The sequence below is a fragment of the Meriones unguiculatus genome, chromosome 18 (assembly GCF_030254825.1).
Source record: "Meriones unguiculatus strain TT.TT164.6M chromosome 18, Bangor_MerUng_6.1, whole genome shotgun sequence".
In the NCBI taxonomy this organism is placed as follows: Eukaryota; Metazoa; Chordata; class Mammalia; order Rodentia; family Muridae; genus Meriones; species Meriones unguiculatus.
Window position 1 is genome coordinate 30,559,415 of NC_083365.1, and position 16,461 is coordinate 30,575,875.

General features: G+C 37.0%; 2 protein-coding genes across 2 annotated transcripts; both read right to left on the minus strand.

The window, feature by feature from the left end:
- LOC110564182 (olfactory receptor 4K3-like) lies at nucleotides 1-918 on the minus strand. The gene has a single exon (XM_021661510.2). It carries the CDS (start codon nucleotides 916-918, stop codon nucleotides 1-3), a length of 918 nt encoding a protein of 305 aa, XP_021517185.1.
- Nucleotides 919-8,943: 8,025 nt separating this feature from the next.
- On the minus strand, nucleotides 8,944-9,861 carry LOC110564181 (olfactory receptor 4K14-like). The gene has a single exon (XM_021661509.1). It carries the CDS (start codon nucleotides 9,859-9,861, stop codon nucleotides 8,944-8,946), a length of 918 nt encoding a protein of 305 aa, XP_021517184.1.
- Nucleotides 9,862-16,461: the final 6,600 nt, after the last annotated feature.

Genomic DNA, 16,461 nt, shown 5'->3' on the forward strand with positions numbered 1-16,461 from the left:
TTAGATGTGATTCATCACCTTCCTTATGGCATTCTTGATGTCCTTATTTCTCAATGTATAGATGGCTGGATTTAGAATTGGTGTGATTACTGAATAAAATACTGCAAGAAATTTGTCTACCCAAGCAATGTTAACTGGCCACAGATAGATAAAAATGACTGGCCCAAAGAACAGTAAAACTACTATAATATGGGATGTACATGTAGACAGTGCTTTTGATGAGCCATCTTTAGAGTGACGTTGAACAGTTAATAGAATGTAAGTGTAAGATATCAGCAAGAGAATAAAGCAAGTTGTAGCTACAACACCACTGTCAGATTTTATTACAATTTCCAGAGTGTCAGTGTTCGTGCAGCCTAATTTCATCACCAAAGGGATATCACAGAAAAAGCTGTCTATCACTCTAGGTCCACAGAAAGGTAGCTCCAAAACCAGAATCAGTTGACTCACGGCATGTACAAATCCAATGATCCACGATATCAAAACGAGCCAGATGCACTTCTGCCTGTTCATGATGCTGCTGTAGTGGAGTGGCCTGCAGATGGCCACATACCGGTCATAGGCCATTGTTACCAGAAGCACCATCTCACCTCCTACAAATAAGTGCACACAGAGGATCTGGCTCATGCAACCCCCAAAGGAAATGGTTTTAGTGTCTTTTAGGAGGTCTGTGATCAGTTTGGGGGTAGTTACCGAGGAAAGACAGAGGTCAATGAAAGAAAGATTAGCTAACAGAAAGTACATGGGTGAGTGGAGACGATGATCAACGATGATTAATATCACGACAAAGATATTGCCTACCACATTCATCAGGTAGAGGATGGAAAATGGTAGTAAGAGGAAGACCTGTATTTCCTGTGAGGTACAAAGTCCCTGCAGAATAAATCCAGACACCACAGTCTGGTTTGTTTCTTCCATTTAGTACACTGTCTTCTAATGGATTGAGAGTTAGAGTTTGTGTAACAAATCCTGGAAATAGAAACAATGACAAAGTTCAGAGTCATATAAGCAGATATAAAGCTACAAATTATACTCAAGTATTGTATCCACCCAAAATTAAAAGAAAAAAAACTTTCATATGCTTATATAATTTTTCTAATCAGTGACTTCTCGTAAATGTACGGAAATCTTCACCAATCTGAAAGAGGATATGTTGAGCAATGTAATTGCATACATTGTTTAAAAACATTAGCAGGCCCCAGAAGAAGACAACGCAGCCACTCCTGATGAGACCTAATTGACTAGAATCAGAAGGAAGGAAAAGAAGTCCCCCCTATCAGTGGACTTGGGAGGGGCATGCATGCAGAGGGTGGAGGAAGGGAGGGGTTGGGATGGGAGGAGGGAGAGAACCATGGGGGGGGGAATACAATGTGAATAAAGTAATTAATAAAGGAAAAATCAAAAAAGTATAAAGAAATTAAAAAATATATTAGCAGCAAATATTATCTCTACATTTCTCCAAACCTTGTATCTACCTCTTCTGTATGGAATCAGCAATAATTTCTTCAATGACTATATAACTCATATTTAGAGCTTCTTTACTTGACTGTCAAAATCACAGAATGGCAATCTTTTGACATATTTCAAACATAAAGACAACATTCCCAGGCACATATCCACTTTTGACTATGTCTGATGAAACAGAACTGAATCAAGTCTAATAAAATGAGTGATAAGAAAATATTCAGCAAATTGAGAATTCAGGCACTAAGGACTTATTGCCAGCATTGTGTCTTTCCTGGAACTTTAGACTCATCCATTGGAGAATATCTCTGAACAGTCACATATCTGTAGGCCTGAAGGATGCTACTTACTGTTCTAACCTTACTGGCTTTCAACTCTAATTAATGAATTTAAAACAATAGTTTGAATAATGTGTTCATAAAATCTACTTTCTTTACCTCTCTGCATTTCTGTCTCATTTCTTTTTTCCTTTCTAACTTCCTTTATTATTTCTCCCTTATTTATTTTTTTATGAGTTATCTATTTTCATTTTTATTTTGCTAAGTTTCCATAGTAATTTTTGTTTAGAAATTAAATGATTAAAATGTCATCAAATTGGAGATTTTTTTGGAATTTATGTGCTAAGTACTTTAAAACACTATATGTTAGTAATAATAATGTGTATTGATTTCTTCTGTCAATCAGCTCTATAAAGTAGTACAATCATCATAAACAATTAAGACTTTATCATTCCAAAGCGCCAGGGTCACTTCCAGACTATAAGATAAATGATAGGAATCTGTATTGGAGAAGTCCAAGAAAATTAATGCCATTAGTAAGCCAAGGCCCTTTGTTACAAATAAATAGAAATGGCCAATTTCAGTAGTAAAAATAATTAGGTTTACATAAAATTTAAAGTCAATGTGTTCAAAATTGATTATACTTAACCCTTTGAATATCAGTGGCTTTTTCACATATCTTCCCCCCCACACACACACTTGGTGAAATCTCAACAAATTGTGATTATTCTAATCCACATCACTGTCATCTCCCTCCAATTGCTATTAAGTAGTTCCCTATTCTATTGTCCATATATTGAGAAAGTAGAGCATCCAACAATACAGGACAATGATAACATTAGAGTGAGTTTAGTAGCCTGTGAGTATGATGTTTCTCCATGTTCAAAGACTCAGTCTTTTAAGCTTACAATAAGAGAACTTTAGATGTCAGTGTACAAAACTGCTTTAAGTGTTCTAAGTCTCCAGGATTAGTTGGAAGGGAACATTTTTACAATATTTTTGCCAAATGGAACAGTTAAAAATGAAAATTCAAGGCTCAGCTGTAAGTCCTCAAGGAGGTAAAGAGAATGCGTTACTGAGACAAAGAAAACTTGAATGAGTAATTGTGATGGAAAATGAAAGTGCAATTAGCTTGTGATGTACTCACACCACAGGAATTACCTTGTGTAACATCTTCTCCCTTTTAGCTGATGTTTCCTCCCATTGTCCCTTGAATTTGAAACACCCACATTGTGGTTTCTGCTGTGACCAACTTCTCTGAGTTTCACCTCCGTGTGGCTTATATATTCCGACAACAGTTGTGTCTGCCTGGAAGGTTTCCCATTTTGCACATTAAATAGTAACCGTGTATCTGGAAAGCCTTTCACTTCCATAGTCCTTGGGGATGCCTGGCCTCCAAAACCTCATGAATTAAATACAAGAGCTCAGTAATAACAACAATGATTTCTTTTATGTTATGAATATTTTGTAACTTACGAGTTAATGTTTTGTTTATGTTATGACAACTTAACAAGTTAAAATATGAATCACATGGGACCCTGAAATGCATAAGCAGAGACAGTCACTTGTTGCCAAACCTGACAACCTGAGTTAATCTCTGGGATGCACAGAGTGGAGAGATAGATCCAGCTCATTCAGTTGTCTTCTGGTGTCCACACACACGTTGTTGCATGGATGTGTGTATATTTATAAACATGCCTACATTCATGACACATGCACCCATATGAATGACTGTAAAAATTATTTGAAAAAGAGAGAAAACATGCTTTCTGTGGCTCTACAGTACATGTGTACATTTAGGCAATTATCCTCCCACCCACCACCCTGGAAATGCTGAGTCATTGTTTTTCTTTCTCACTTTTTTTTTGGTACTTTATGATCAACCCCTACCATACCTATGAATCAGACAATTCAGGCAATCAGGCAAATCAGGAATTTTGTTTCAGATTGTACAGTTTGTCTTTATTTTAAAATTTACCCTATTATACGTACTTAAGGCAAACACCATTACGTTTTGATAGACACATACATAGAGAAATTTCATATTTCTATTTCATATAGGCACTGTGTTTACTCAAAGCATTTTAAAATCTCCTTTCAACTCTTCATCTCATAGTTTTCATTTCATACATTTTAATATAGTTTACTTTCAACTCTGCATGCTCTTTTCTAGAGAAACACTGTTGTATTTGAAAGGTCTTTCAAACAAAGCAACTACAGGCCCAAATATGTTCTTAGTATTTTATGTGATAAATTATTATTATAATTGCTTCTTCTATACATACATACATATATTGACTAGACTCAATTATATTTTTGTTATACTCATAATAACCTCCCAATCCTCACATATAACCCTCCATGCTCCTTCAATTCCATGACTTCTTTTATCATTAGTTGTTATTGCATTCATATCTATATATTTCTATATTACTACACACATTTATGGTTCCAAATATAATCTGTTCAGTTTGTGTAATGCTACTTGTATGTATGTTTTAGGAATGACTTTCTGTCACTGGGAAACCAATTGCTATAGTTTTTTTTTTCCTTTTTCTTTCATGTGTGTTCATGTGAGAGAGAGAGACAGAGACAGAGACAAAGAGACAGAGAGAGAGTAGGACTGAGACTTTGTAAGTTTTTCCCCATACACTTTGACTTCTCTTATTGTAGTCATTGTTCAGATTATGTTTGGGTAGCATGATGGTAAGACTGTAAATGTGTACCTTTTGATGCTTCTAGTAGATACAATCTCATTGTAAAGCCCCTGATTTTCTGGCTCATACAGTCTTTCAGTCCCCTCTTCTGTAGTGTTCCCTGAGTATTAAATATGGGAGTATTTTGGAGAGGTATCCATTGGGACCGGGCCTTTGAATTTTATGTGGAGTGCCTAGCACTACCCATTTAACATGGTAGATGAGCAATAGAAGGTGCTGCTCTCACTCTTCTATACAAAAAACAATGTGCAATAATCGAAAAGGAGACAATTTTGTGAACCCTAACAACACAAAGTGAATGAACTCAAGAGGTTATGGAAAAGGATTCTTTTATTATTTTTATTTTTATTAATTATGGTTTATTCATTTCTTATCCCCCCTGTACCTCCTTCCCCTCCCTTCCCAATCCCACATTTTCTCCCTCTTCCCCACCCTTACCCCTTCCCTAGTCCACTGATAAGGGAGGTCCTCCTCCCATTCTTTCTGATCCCATTCTATCAGGTCTCATCAGGAGTAGCTGTATTTTTATACTCAGTTGTCTGATGGAAACCGTGAAGAAAACCTGCCAGGAACATAGACCACATAGAAGCCAGCACAGCCTAATACAAAAGGTACTCTACAGGGACACCTGCCCAGCAACTTAGTTCCACTTCAGTCTGAGGTGATCCAGCAGTTAACCCCTCAGCCAGGATTATTGTTTTATAATATCTGATGGATTCCCCAAATTTTGTCCTTTTAAAACTTTTCTTCATACTAAGATGCCTCCTTTGTTCTAGTTTGCATGAAACCATGCATTTAGTCAGCAGTACTGCAGGAACCAGACTGTGGAGATACAACTGGGGTCCTAGCCCTTAAGAAGTAGAGGCAGGAGGATGAGAAATTTAAGGTCATCTCAGATATATATTGAGCTCAAGGCTAGCCTGGGTTACATGAGACTCTCCCAACCAACCAACCAACAAACAGACAGTGAAAGGGAAAGAAAAAGACAGTGGGAGGTAGGAGTGGAGGTGTTAAAAGAACTAAAAATGGTAAGGTGGCTTACCTTTTTACTTGCAAAATGGAATATACTGAGGCAAAAAAATCATAGAATCAAAGCCTTCTTAAATTACAAAATGACACTCTTACAAGTAAATTATTGAATAAGTAAAACAAAGGAAGAAAGAAAAAATGCTAACATAATGTCTATCCAGAGATGGCTGCAAAGGGAATACTCTTGTTATTTGTGAACCAGATATTTTGTGTTTTGTTGTTTTATTTTGTTCTGTTTTTACTCTCAAAGACATCTTCATGCTTCTCATGGCTCCTCTCCTACAAATCCCCATACTTTGGTGACAGTAATTTCTGTTATTTTCACAATAATGCTTTTTAAGTAGCATACTAATTATACCTTGCTGGATTTCTTACTCAACCTTGAACATCAATATATTCTTGAAAAAATGAACATCTAGCCTAGTTTATATGGTTTACGACTTCTGTGTAAAATAATAATAATAATTGTATTCAATTTACTGTGGAGGTCAGATTCACAGATTGAGGTCATTCACAAAATTTAAATAATTACAATAATAGAAGCAAGGAATTATTTATTAATGCATTATTTCCTACAAAGATGGAGTATACACATAGAAGTAAAATATAAATAATAGCGAAGACAAGACAAAATAACTTTTACTAAATAATTACTCATCAAAAGGTAATATTGTTAGCACATTATCTGAAGTCCATTGTAGTTCAGTGAGTAGGCTATGTAGTTCTAAAACTTCTTGCTGAGCAGTGAGCACCTGATGATTTGGACGCAAGGCCAGACATTTTCTTTGGTTGTGACCCACTGATTAGCTCACCACTCTCCGGGAACAGTTACAAATCAATGGGCACACAGAATGCTATGGTTAAATCCAGTGGGTGAAGAACCAAAGCAAAAATACATAAATGTAGAAAGGAATTCCTGTGTATAGGGTGCTATCAAAAAGGATGGAAGGAAGAAGGAGGTCACAGATATTAATCAGATGCCATCAGCTTTTGCAGATATTCTTAACAAGCATATTTAATAAAAGAAATATGCTGCTTTAAAATTGTTAAGGGTTAGATATACACCCTGAATCATCAGGGAAATACAAATCAAAACGACCCTGAGATTTCACCTTACAACCATCAAAATGGCTAAGATTAAAAACTCAAGTGACAACACATACTGGAGAAGATGTGGAGAAAGGAGAAGCTTCCCGCATTGCTGGTGGGAAGGTAAACTTCTAAAACCACTTTGGAAATCAATCTGGTACTTTCTCAGAAAAGTAGAAATAGTGTTTCTTAAAGATCCAGCTATGGCATTCCTAGGCATATATCCAAAATATGCTGAAGTAAACAACAAGGACGTTTGCTCAACCATGTTTGTAGCAGCTTTATTCATAATAGCCAGAAACTGGAAACAACCCAGATGCTCCTCACCTGAGGAATGGATACAGAAATTGTGGTACATTTTACACAACCGAATACTAGTCAGCGATTAAAAACAAGGAAATCATGAAATTTGCAGGCAAATGGTGGGAACTAGAAAAGATCATACTGAGTGAGGTATCCCAGAAGCAGAAAGACACACATGGTATATATGCACTTATAAGTGAATAGTGGACGTATAATATAGGATAAACATACTAAAATCTGTACACCTAAAGAAGCTAAGCAAGGAGGACCCTGGGTAAGATGATCAATCCTCACTCAGGGGGACTTGACAGACATGGGAAGAGGGGGAAAACAGGCAATAGGAGAGTAGCCTACATCAGAGGGTCTTTTAAAGACTCTACCCAGCGAGGTATCAAAGCAGATGCTCACTCATAGCCAAACTTTGGGCAGAGAGCAGGGAATCTTATGAAAGAAGGGGGAGATAGGAAGACCTGTAGGGGACTGGAGCTCCACAAGGAGAGCAACAAATCCAAAATATCTGTGCCCAGGGGTCTTTTCTGAGACTGATACCTCAACCAAGGATCATGCATGGAGATGGCCTAGAACGCCTGCACAGATGTAGCGCATGGCAGCTCAGCCTCAAAGTGGATTCCCTGGTAATGGGTACAGGGACTGTCTCTGACATGAACTCAATGGCTGGCTCTTTGATCACCTCCACCTGAGTGGGGAGCAGCCTTACCAGGCCACAGATAAAGACAATACAGCCAGTCCTGATGAGACCTGATAGGCTAGGGTCAGACGGAATGGGAGGAGGACCTCCCCTACCAGTGGACTTGGAAAGGGGCATGAGAGGACATAAAGAAGTGGGGGTGGGATTAGGAGGGAATGAGGGAGGGGGCTACAAAGGGGATACAAAATGGATAAACTGTTTTTATACAAAAATAAATCTAAAAAAAAAGAGTTAGATATAACAGCACAGTTGAGTAAAGATTTTCTGAGTAAGATACTAAAACCTCTGTCATATGTAACCAGCAACATGTATGGCCAGACATGAGCCATGCTTACCTTTAATCATTTGATTTTTGCAAAACATAATGCAGATATTTGCATGTTTTGTTAGAAAATTTGTAATAGCCTATTTAACTTATTTGAATACACATACAAATTGATTATAAGCATTACGTCATAGATATTAGAACACATATACTAGAAATTATGACCTACCATCTCTGTTTGGATATAAACTTGATTTCAAGCCATGATAAACATTTATGTATATAGTTTTATTCCACAAATTACACACATTATCAAATGGTAGATAGCATGGACAATATACATATCTTATTTTCAAGAGCATGTAATATTTACCTAACTGGCCTTGTCAGTTATGCTGTTTCATCTTATAAAGTAAAATAATGATGATGCCAATAAGCTGACAGAAGTGTAGTAAAATATTATAAACACTTCGTTCTTTCTGTAAAAAGTAAATGAAAATTCTAAGTTTATATGAGTAGTTAAGACTTAAAAACTGACAGATTATATACAGATAAGACCACTAACCTTGTGATTTTACTTTTTTATCATTTTTATTTCTAGAGGATGCAAATTTTATAAATTTCTTTATTATCTTCTGTAGCAAATTAGAATTAGGATTGGCACATAATCTTGTATATGTATTTTAATATGTAATATTAAATAAGTAATTTAAACAGCATATTGTTAATAATAATCAAGTGATTAATAATTTACAGATTAATAATAATATAGTGATTGTACAGTATTACAGACATTGGTAATGCTCAATAAATTATAATTATTATCATATATCTGACATTTTTATCATCTTCTAGTCTTCAGATAAAAATGTTTAATACATTAAATATTACTGTAAGTGGTAAAACAATAAGTGTTAGACTTTTGAGTGTACTCTCATAGTAATTATTTTCATAACCATACATTAATACCTACCAACTGACAGTTTGCAGAAATGATATATAATTAAATTTCAAGTCAAGGTTTGGCTAAAGCGGTATGTAAAAAACAAAATTTTTTATTACATAAAATCACTAAAAGTTATTCTGAATTCACATGTGATTTATCAGCTTCTTTATGGCATTCTTAATATCTTTATTTCTCAGTGTATAGATGGCTGGATTTAGGAGAGGTGTGAGGACTGTATAAAACACAGCTAAAAACTTGTCCACCCATGTGATATTGACTGGCCAGAGATAGATAAAAATGATGGGTCCAAAGAACAGCACAACCACTATGATATGGGAAGAACATGTAGACAGTGCCTTTGACGAGCCATCTTTAGAGTGACGTTGAACAGTTAATAGAATGTAAGTGTAAGATATGAGCAAGAGAATGAAACAAGTTGTAGCTAAAACACCACTGTCAGATTTTATTACAATTTCCAGAGTGTCAGTGTTCATGCAGGCTAATTTCATCACCAAAGGGATATCACAGAAAAAGCTGTCTATCACTCTAGGTCCACAGAAAGGCAGCTCCAAAATCAAAATCAGTTGACTCACGGCATGCACAAATCCAATGATCCACGATATCAAAACGAGCCAGATGCACTTCTGCCTGTCCATGATGCTGCTGTAGTGGAGTGGCCTGCAGATGGCCACATATCGGTCATAGGCCATTGTTACCAGAAGCACCATCTCACCTCCTCCAAAGAAGTGCACACCGAGGATCTGGCTCATGCAGCCCCCAAAGGAAATGAATTTATTATCTTTTAAGAGGTCTATGGTCAGTTTGGGTGTATTTACTGAAGAAAGGCAGAGGTCAATGAATGAGAGATTAGCTAGCAGAAAGTACATGGGTGAGTGGAGACGATGATCAGTGATGATTACTGTCACGATAAAGATGTTGCCTACCACAGTTACCAGATAGAGGATGGAAAATGGTAGCAGGAGGAATGTCTGAAGTTTTTTTGAAGTACAAAGTCCTTGCAAAATAAACTCAGACACTATGGTCTGGTTAGTGTCTTCCATTTATAAAAGAACATTAATGGCAGAAGGGGGTAGGAAGTAAGAACTCCTTGAATTGAAACAACTTTTTGCTAAGAATCAAGGAAGCAGAAAGAATGCAAATTGAAATCTCAATAACTTATCCATCCAAAATTTAAAATATGTCTTTTTCTGTTTCTATATTGTCTCTGAGCAGGGAAGATTCCTTTACGTAGAATGATAGGCTAATAGCTTCACGTACCTGAAATACAGTAAGTATAATTTCAAAATTAGTATATCATCTCACATTTTCTAAGCCTTACAGATACCTTTTCTGCATAAAATCAGATAATTTCCTTTGATAAATATGTGAGACATAGTTGGAGACTCTTGACCATCACAATTCCAGAATGACAATCTATTGACATTTTTCAAACATAAACTCAAATTTCCTGGGCACAAACCTTTTTTTTTTTTTTTGCTTGAATATCAACACACATAATTAGACCAAGTTTACTAAAAAATATGGAAAAGACTATTTAGCAAATAAATTGATAACCCAGGTGCGAAGGATATATTGTCAGCAGTATGTCTTTTCTTGACCTTTTGCCCTAGTCATTGAAATATGTCTCTGAACAGTCATATATTGCTGGGTTTAATAGATGTTACTTAATGTCATATACTTACTGGATTTCACTTTTAAATAGTGAGATTTCATGTAATATTTTGAACTCTGTTCATGAGAGCTTTTTACCCTGCCTTTCAATCTTTTCTTCTTTTCTTTCCTCTTTCTTTCCTTTCTTCTTTCCTTGTTCCCTTCTTCCCTCTCTTCCTTCTTCCCTCCCTCAATCCTTTCATTTTTCCTTCCTTCCTTCCTATATTTTCTCCATTTAGTCCTCATTTTCATTTCTGTTTTTTTCTTTACTTTTTTTAAGTTTCAAACTGGAAGATTAAAAATTCAAACTATTAACAGATATTGTGCAATTTCTGTCAAGCACTTTAAAAACCATCTTACTGAAAATAATTTTATTGATTTTCTTGTGCAAATCAGTTACTAAAGTAGTAAAACTGGAGAACAAACACATTTGTCAGTTTCCAAAGCACCAAAATAGCTTCTGGACTAGTAGATAATTGATGAGACTTGATTACGAGAATTTCAAGAAAATTAATGAGAATTCCTTTTATTGGTTTTGTGAGTTATTGAGTGAATTGTGGTTATCCTAAGCATACCCATTCTCATATCCCTCTGATCTCTATTAACTACTTTCCTACTACAGTGTCTGTTTTTTGAGAAAATACAGAATCTAATAATAAAAAAGATAATTAGATAACATTAGAATAAGTTAGAGTAAGTTTAGTGGCCTGTGTACACAATACTTCATCAATCTGAGATACTTGGACCTTGTAAGAGTATAATTAGAAATCATTAGATGTGAGTGTGTAAAACTGCCTTAAGTGCCCAAAAGTCTCAAGAATTTATTGGAAGGGAAAACTTGTGCAATACTTTTTGTCAAGCATAACAATTACAAAAACAATATTCACAGTAATGTCATCAAGGAAGTAAAAACATGCTACAAAAACAAACAAACTTTCAGTGAATAGTTGCAATGAAAGTCCAACAATCATTTTATGATGTACTCACACTAAGGGAATCACCTTGTGACTAGGTCCTTCCTTTTGATTGAAGTTTCCTCTCATTCTGTGTTTCTGCTGTGACCAGTTTTGCTGAGATTGTTTCACCTCAGTGTGGCTTATATACAATGAAAACAGTTCTGTTTGCCTTGGAAAGTTTCCCATTCTCAGATTAAACAGGACCAAGCAGTTGGAAAGACTTCTGCTTTCAGAGTCCTTAGGGATGCCTAGCCTCCAACTTTTCTTGAATTTAATACAGGAACTCAACAATAAAGAAAAGGTTCCCTTTCATTTCATATTGTAATGTTTGCATTAGTATTTTGTATGAGTTATGAAAACATACATGTTATAAGATGAACAATATGGGCCAATGAGTTGCTATAGCAAATAAAGTCACAAGATACCAAACCTGATGACCTGACTCAATCCCTGTTACTCACAAGGTAGAAGGGGGACCACCTCCTTCAAGTTGTTTTCTGACTTTCATACATGTGATTTTGCATGTATGGGAATACATATGTAGACATGTCTACATAGTGGACATATGAACATACACGTAAATAAATGTAATATTTACTTTTTAGATTTTATTTATATATTTATTTATTACAATTTATTCACTTTTGAATCCCCACTGCAGCCCCCTCCCAGCCCTACTCACCCTTTCTCTTCTCTCCCTATGCCCTTTACCAGGTCCCCTGATAGGTGAGGACCTCTTCCCCTTCTATCTTACCCTAGTTTAATAGGTCTCATCAAGGCTAGCTGCATCATCTTCTTCTGTGGCCTGGCAAGGTGGCATTTATCGCAGTGGATAATGCCACCTGCAGAGGGGGCGTGATCAGAGAGCCTGTCACTGAGTTCATATCAGAGACAGCCCTTGTGCCCCTTACTAGGGAATCCACTTGGAAACTGAGCAGCCAATGGGCTTCCTTTGAACAGTGGTTGTAGGCCCTCTCCATGTATGGTCTTTAGTTGGAGTATTGGTCTCTGCAGCCCTCCCTCCACTCCTGTGCCCAGGCATTTTGGTTACTCAACTATGTTCATAGCTGCTTTCTTTGTTGTATCCAGAATCTGGAAACCTAGATTTCCCCCAACAGAGGAATAGACTGAGAAAATAGGCTACATTTACACATAGAATATTACTATGCTATTAACAACAAGGAAATCATGAAATTTGTAGGCAAATTTTGGGAACTAGAAAAGATTATCCTGAGTGAGCTATCCCAGAAGCAGAAAGATACACATGATAATACTCACTTATAAGTGGATATTAGACCTATAATATAGGATAAACATACTAAAATCTGTACACCTAAAGAAAGTAAGCAAGAAGGAAGACCCTGGGTAAGATGATCAATCCTCACTCAGAAAGGCAAATGGAATGGACATTGGAAGAGGGAGAGGACAGGGAACAGGACAGGAGCCTACCACAGAGGGCCTTTCAAAGACTCTACCCAGCAGTGTATCAAAGCAGATGCTGAGACATATAGCCAAACTTTGGCCAAAGTTCAGGGAATCTTATGAAATAAGGGGGAGATAGTAAGATCTGGAGAGGACAGGAGCTCCACAAGGAGAGCAACAGAACCAAAACTCCTGGACCCAGTGTTCTTTTCTGAGACTTTTCTTTTCTTTTCCAACTAAGGACTATGCATGGAGATAACCTTGAACCCTTGCACAGATGTACCCTATGGCAGCTCTGTCTCCAAGTAGGTTTCCTAGTAATGGGAACAAGGACTGTTTCTGACATGAACTCATTGGCTGGCTCTTTGTTCACCTCCCCCTGATGGAGAAGCAGCCTTACCAGGCCACAGAGGAAGACAAATCAGCCAGTCCTGATGAGACCTGATAGGCTAGGGTCAGAGGGAAGGGGAGGAGGACTTCCCTTTTAAGTAGTCTTGGAGAGGGACCTGGGAGGGGATGAGGGAAGGGTGCTACAGCTCGGATACAAAGTGAATAAATTGTAATTTATAAAATAAATTTTAAAAAGAAGAAATTAAGGAGAAAGAATTTAAGAATAAATGCCAGAGTGATACCCAAGAAAGCACAAGCATATGGGTGATGAAAATGGCTAAGACAACCCACAACTTGAAAATGCAGTTACATAGAGAGAAATATTGAAGAAGACTCAAGCTGAAATGAAGAGGGAATTGAAAATCTGGATACCTCAATGACAACAACCTCAAAGGAAAGCTTTCCAAGTGGGAGGTGTCAAGCAGAAGGTAGAATATCATGACTCAAAGATAAAGCTGAGGATATGGATCAAATAAGCATGTATTATTGCGAGGGGGGGGGAATGCAAGAAAGGGAACATACAGGAAATTTGGAACACCATGAAAAGATTAAATATTCTAATTATAGGCATGGATGAGGAAGAAGAATTCCAAGTCAGGTCATGGACTATATCTTCAACAAGTTAATAGAAGGAAACCTCCCCCAGAAAAAGGAAACATACACCCACATGGAATGCATACATTCAAGTTTAGGAGGCTGTGCTACACAGTTTTTCAGAGTGTCTATTCCACTTTGTATCAGAGGGGCTGTATATGAACAATCTGGTGCTCTACATCTTCCAGTCTTGTCATTGGCATTTTTGTTTGTTTGTTTGGATACCTACTGTTCATGATATCATGGTATATCCATGATTCTTCACTTTTGTTATTTTTATTAAAATAAAGGCTGAGCACACAAGTGTATGCTTAATGGAAGGAATGGAATGTAAATCAAGAAAAGAGTGCACAAATCCAAATCTAAATAGTTCTTAACAAAAGCTTGTATTTTATTGACTTGTATGATTATTTGAATATGTGGTTTCCAGTATGATACATAGAAAATTTACTGTAAATGAGTGTATGTTTTATATATAAAATGTTAATAAAATAATTGGCTCAGAAAGCAAGAGAGGAAAAATATCACAGTAAAGTTCAATCATGGGCCTGTGTAAGTCCTTTGCATATATGTTATGGTTATGTAGCTTGGTGTTCTTGTGGGACTACTAAGAGTGTGAATGGGGTGTCTCCGACTCATTCTCTTGCTCCCTGAACCCTTTTCCTTCTACTGGGTTGCCTCAACCAGCCTTGAGATGAGGGTTTTTATTGCATTTTGTTTTGCCATATTTGGTTTATATGCCTGCAAGGCCTGCTACTTTCTGAATGGAAAAGAAGGGGGAGCAGATCTAGGGAAGAGAGAAGGTGAAGGAAGTGACAAGCAAGAGTAGAGGGATCAGAAACTGTGGTTTGGATGTATTGTATGAAGGAGGAATAAAGTTTTTGATCTTAGCCATTCTCATGGGTGTGACCTGAAATCTCAGGTTCTTTTTGATTTGTTTTTCTTGAATAACTAAAGGTGTTGATCATTTCTTTAGTGTTTTTCTGTCATTTGACATTCTTCTATTGAGAATTCTCTATTTAGATTTTTATCCCATTTTTTAATTGGATTACTACACTTCTTGAGTTCTTTATGTATTCTGGATATTAGCCCTCTGTCAGATGTAGGGTTGGTGAAGATCTTTTCCCAGTCTGTAGGCTGTCGTTTTGTTCTGATGACAATGTCCTTTGCTTTACAGAAGCTTTTCAGTTTCATGAGGTCTCATTTATTAATTGTTGATCTCAGAGCCTGTGCTGTTGGTATTCTGTTCAGAAAGTTGTCTCCTATGCCAATGAGGTCAAGGCTCTTCCCCACTTTCAAAAGTGTTACCTCAAGATCCAGCTATAACACTCTTAGGCATATACCCAAAAGATGCCCCACCATTCAATAAGAACATTTGCTTAACTATGTTCATAGCAGCTTTATTTGTAATAGCCAGAATCTGGAAACAACCTAGATGTTCCTCAATGGAGGAATGGATACAAGAAGTGTGCTACAATTACAAAATAGAATACTACTCAGCAATTAAAAACAAGGAAATCATGAAATTTGTAGGCAAATGGTGGGAACTAGAAAAGATCATTCTGAGTGATGTAACCTAGAAGCACAAAGACACATATGATATATACTCACTTATAAGTGGACATTAGCCATATAATACAGGATAAACATACTAAAATCTATAGCTCTAAAGAATATAAACAACAAAGAGAACCCTAGGGAAGATGCTTAATCCTCATTCAGAAGAGCTAACAGGATAGACATTGGAAGTAGGAGAAGACAAGGAACAGGGCAAGAGGCTCCCAAAGAGGACCTCTGAAAGACTCTACCCACCAGCATATCAAAGGAGATACTGAGAATCATAGCCAAATTTTGGGCAGAGTGCCAGAATCTTAATGAAAAAAGGGGAAGATAGAAAGACCTAGAGTGTACAGGAATTCCATAAGGAGAACAACAGTGCCAAAATACCTGGACTCACGGGGGGTGGGGAGGCTGCAGAGACCAATACTCCAACTAAGGACCATGCATGGAGAGGATGTATAATCCCCTGCCGATTGGCTGCTCAGTTTCCAAGTGGGTTTCCTAGTAAGGGGTACATGGGCTGTCTCTGACATGAACTCAATGGCCAGCTCTTTGATTACCTTCCCCTGGGGGGTACAGCCTTTCCAGGCTACAGTGAAAGATGATGCACCAACCTTGATGAGACCTGATAAGCTAGGGTCAGATAGAGGGGGAAGAGGTATGCCCCTGTCAGGGGACTAGGGAAAGGGCATAGGGGGAGAAGAAGGAGGGTGTGTGGGTGGGAGGAGATGAGAGAGGGGGTTGCAGCAAGGATACAAAGTGAATAAAGTGTAATAAATAAATATATAAATACATTTAATTTAATAAAAAGAAAAAATAAATTTCAAAGACTACTCCCTTTCACACCTTCTACATCAAAGCCACACTACCTAATCCTTAACAAACAGTTTAACTGCAGAACAACCATTTACATATATGAGCTATGGCGGCCACTCTTATTAAACCACCAGTTTCCAGTCCCTGACTCCCACCAGTTATAGCTATATCAGAATGAAAATACATTTAGTTCAACCTCAAAATTCCTCATTGTCTAAAAGCAGTTTAAAAGTACAAAGTTACTTTTGATAC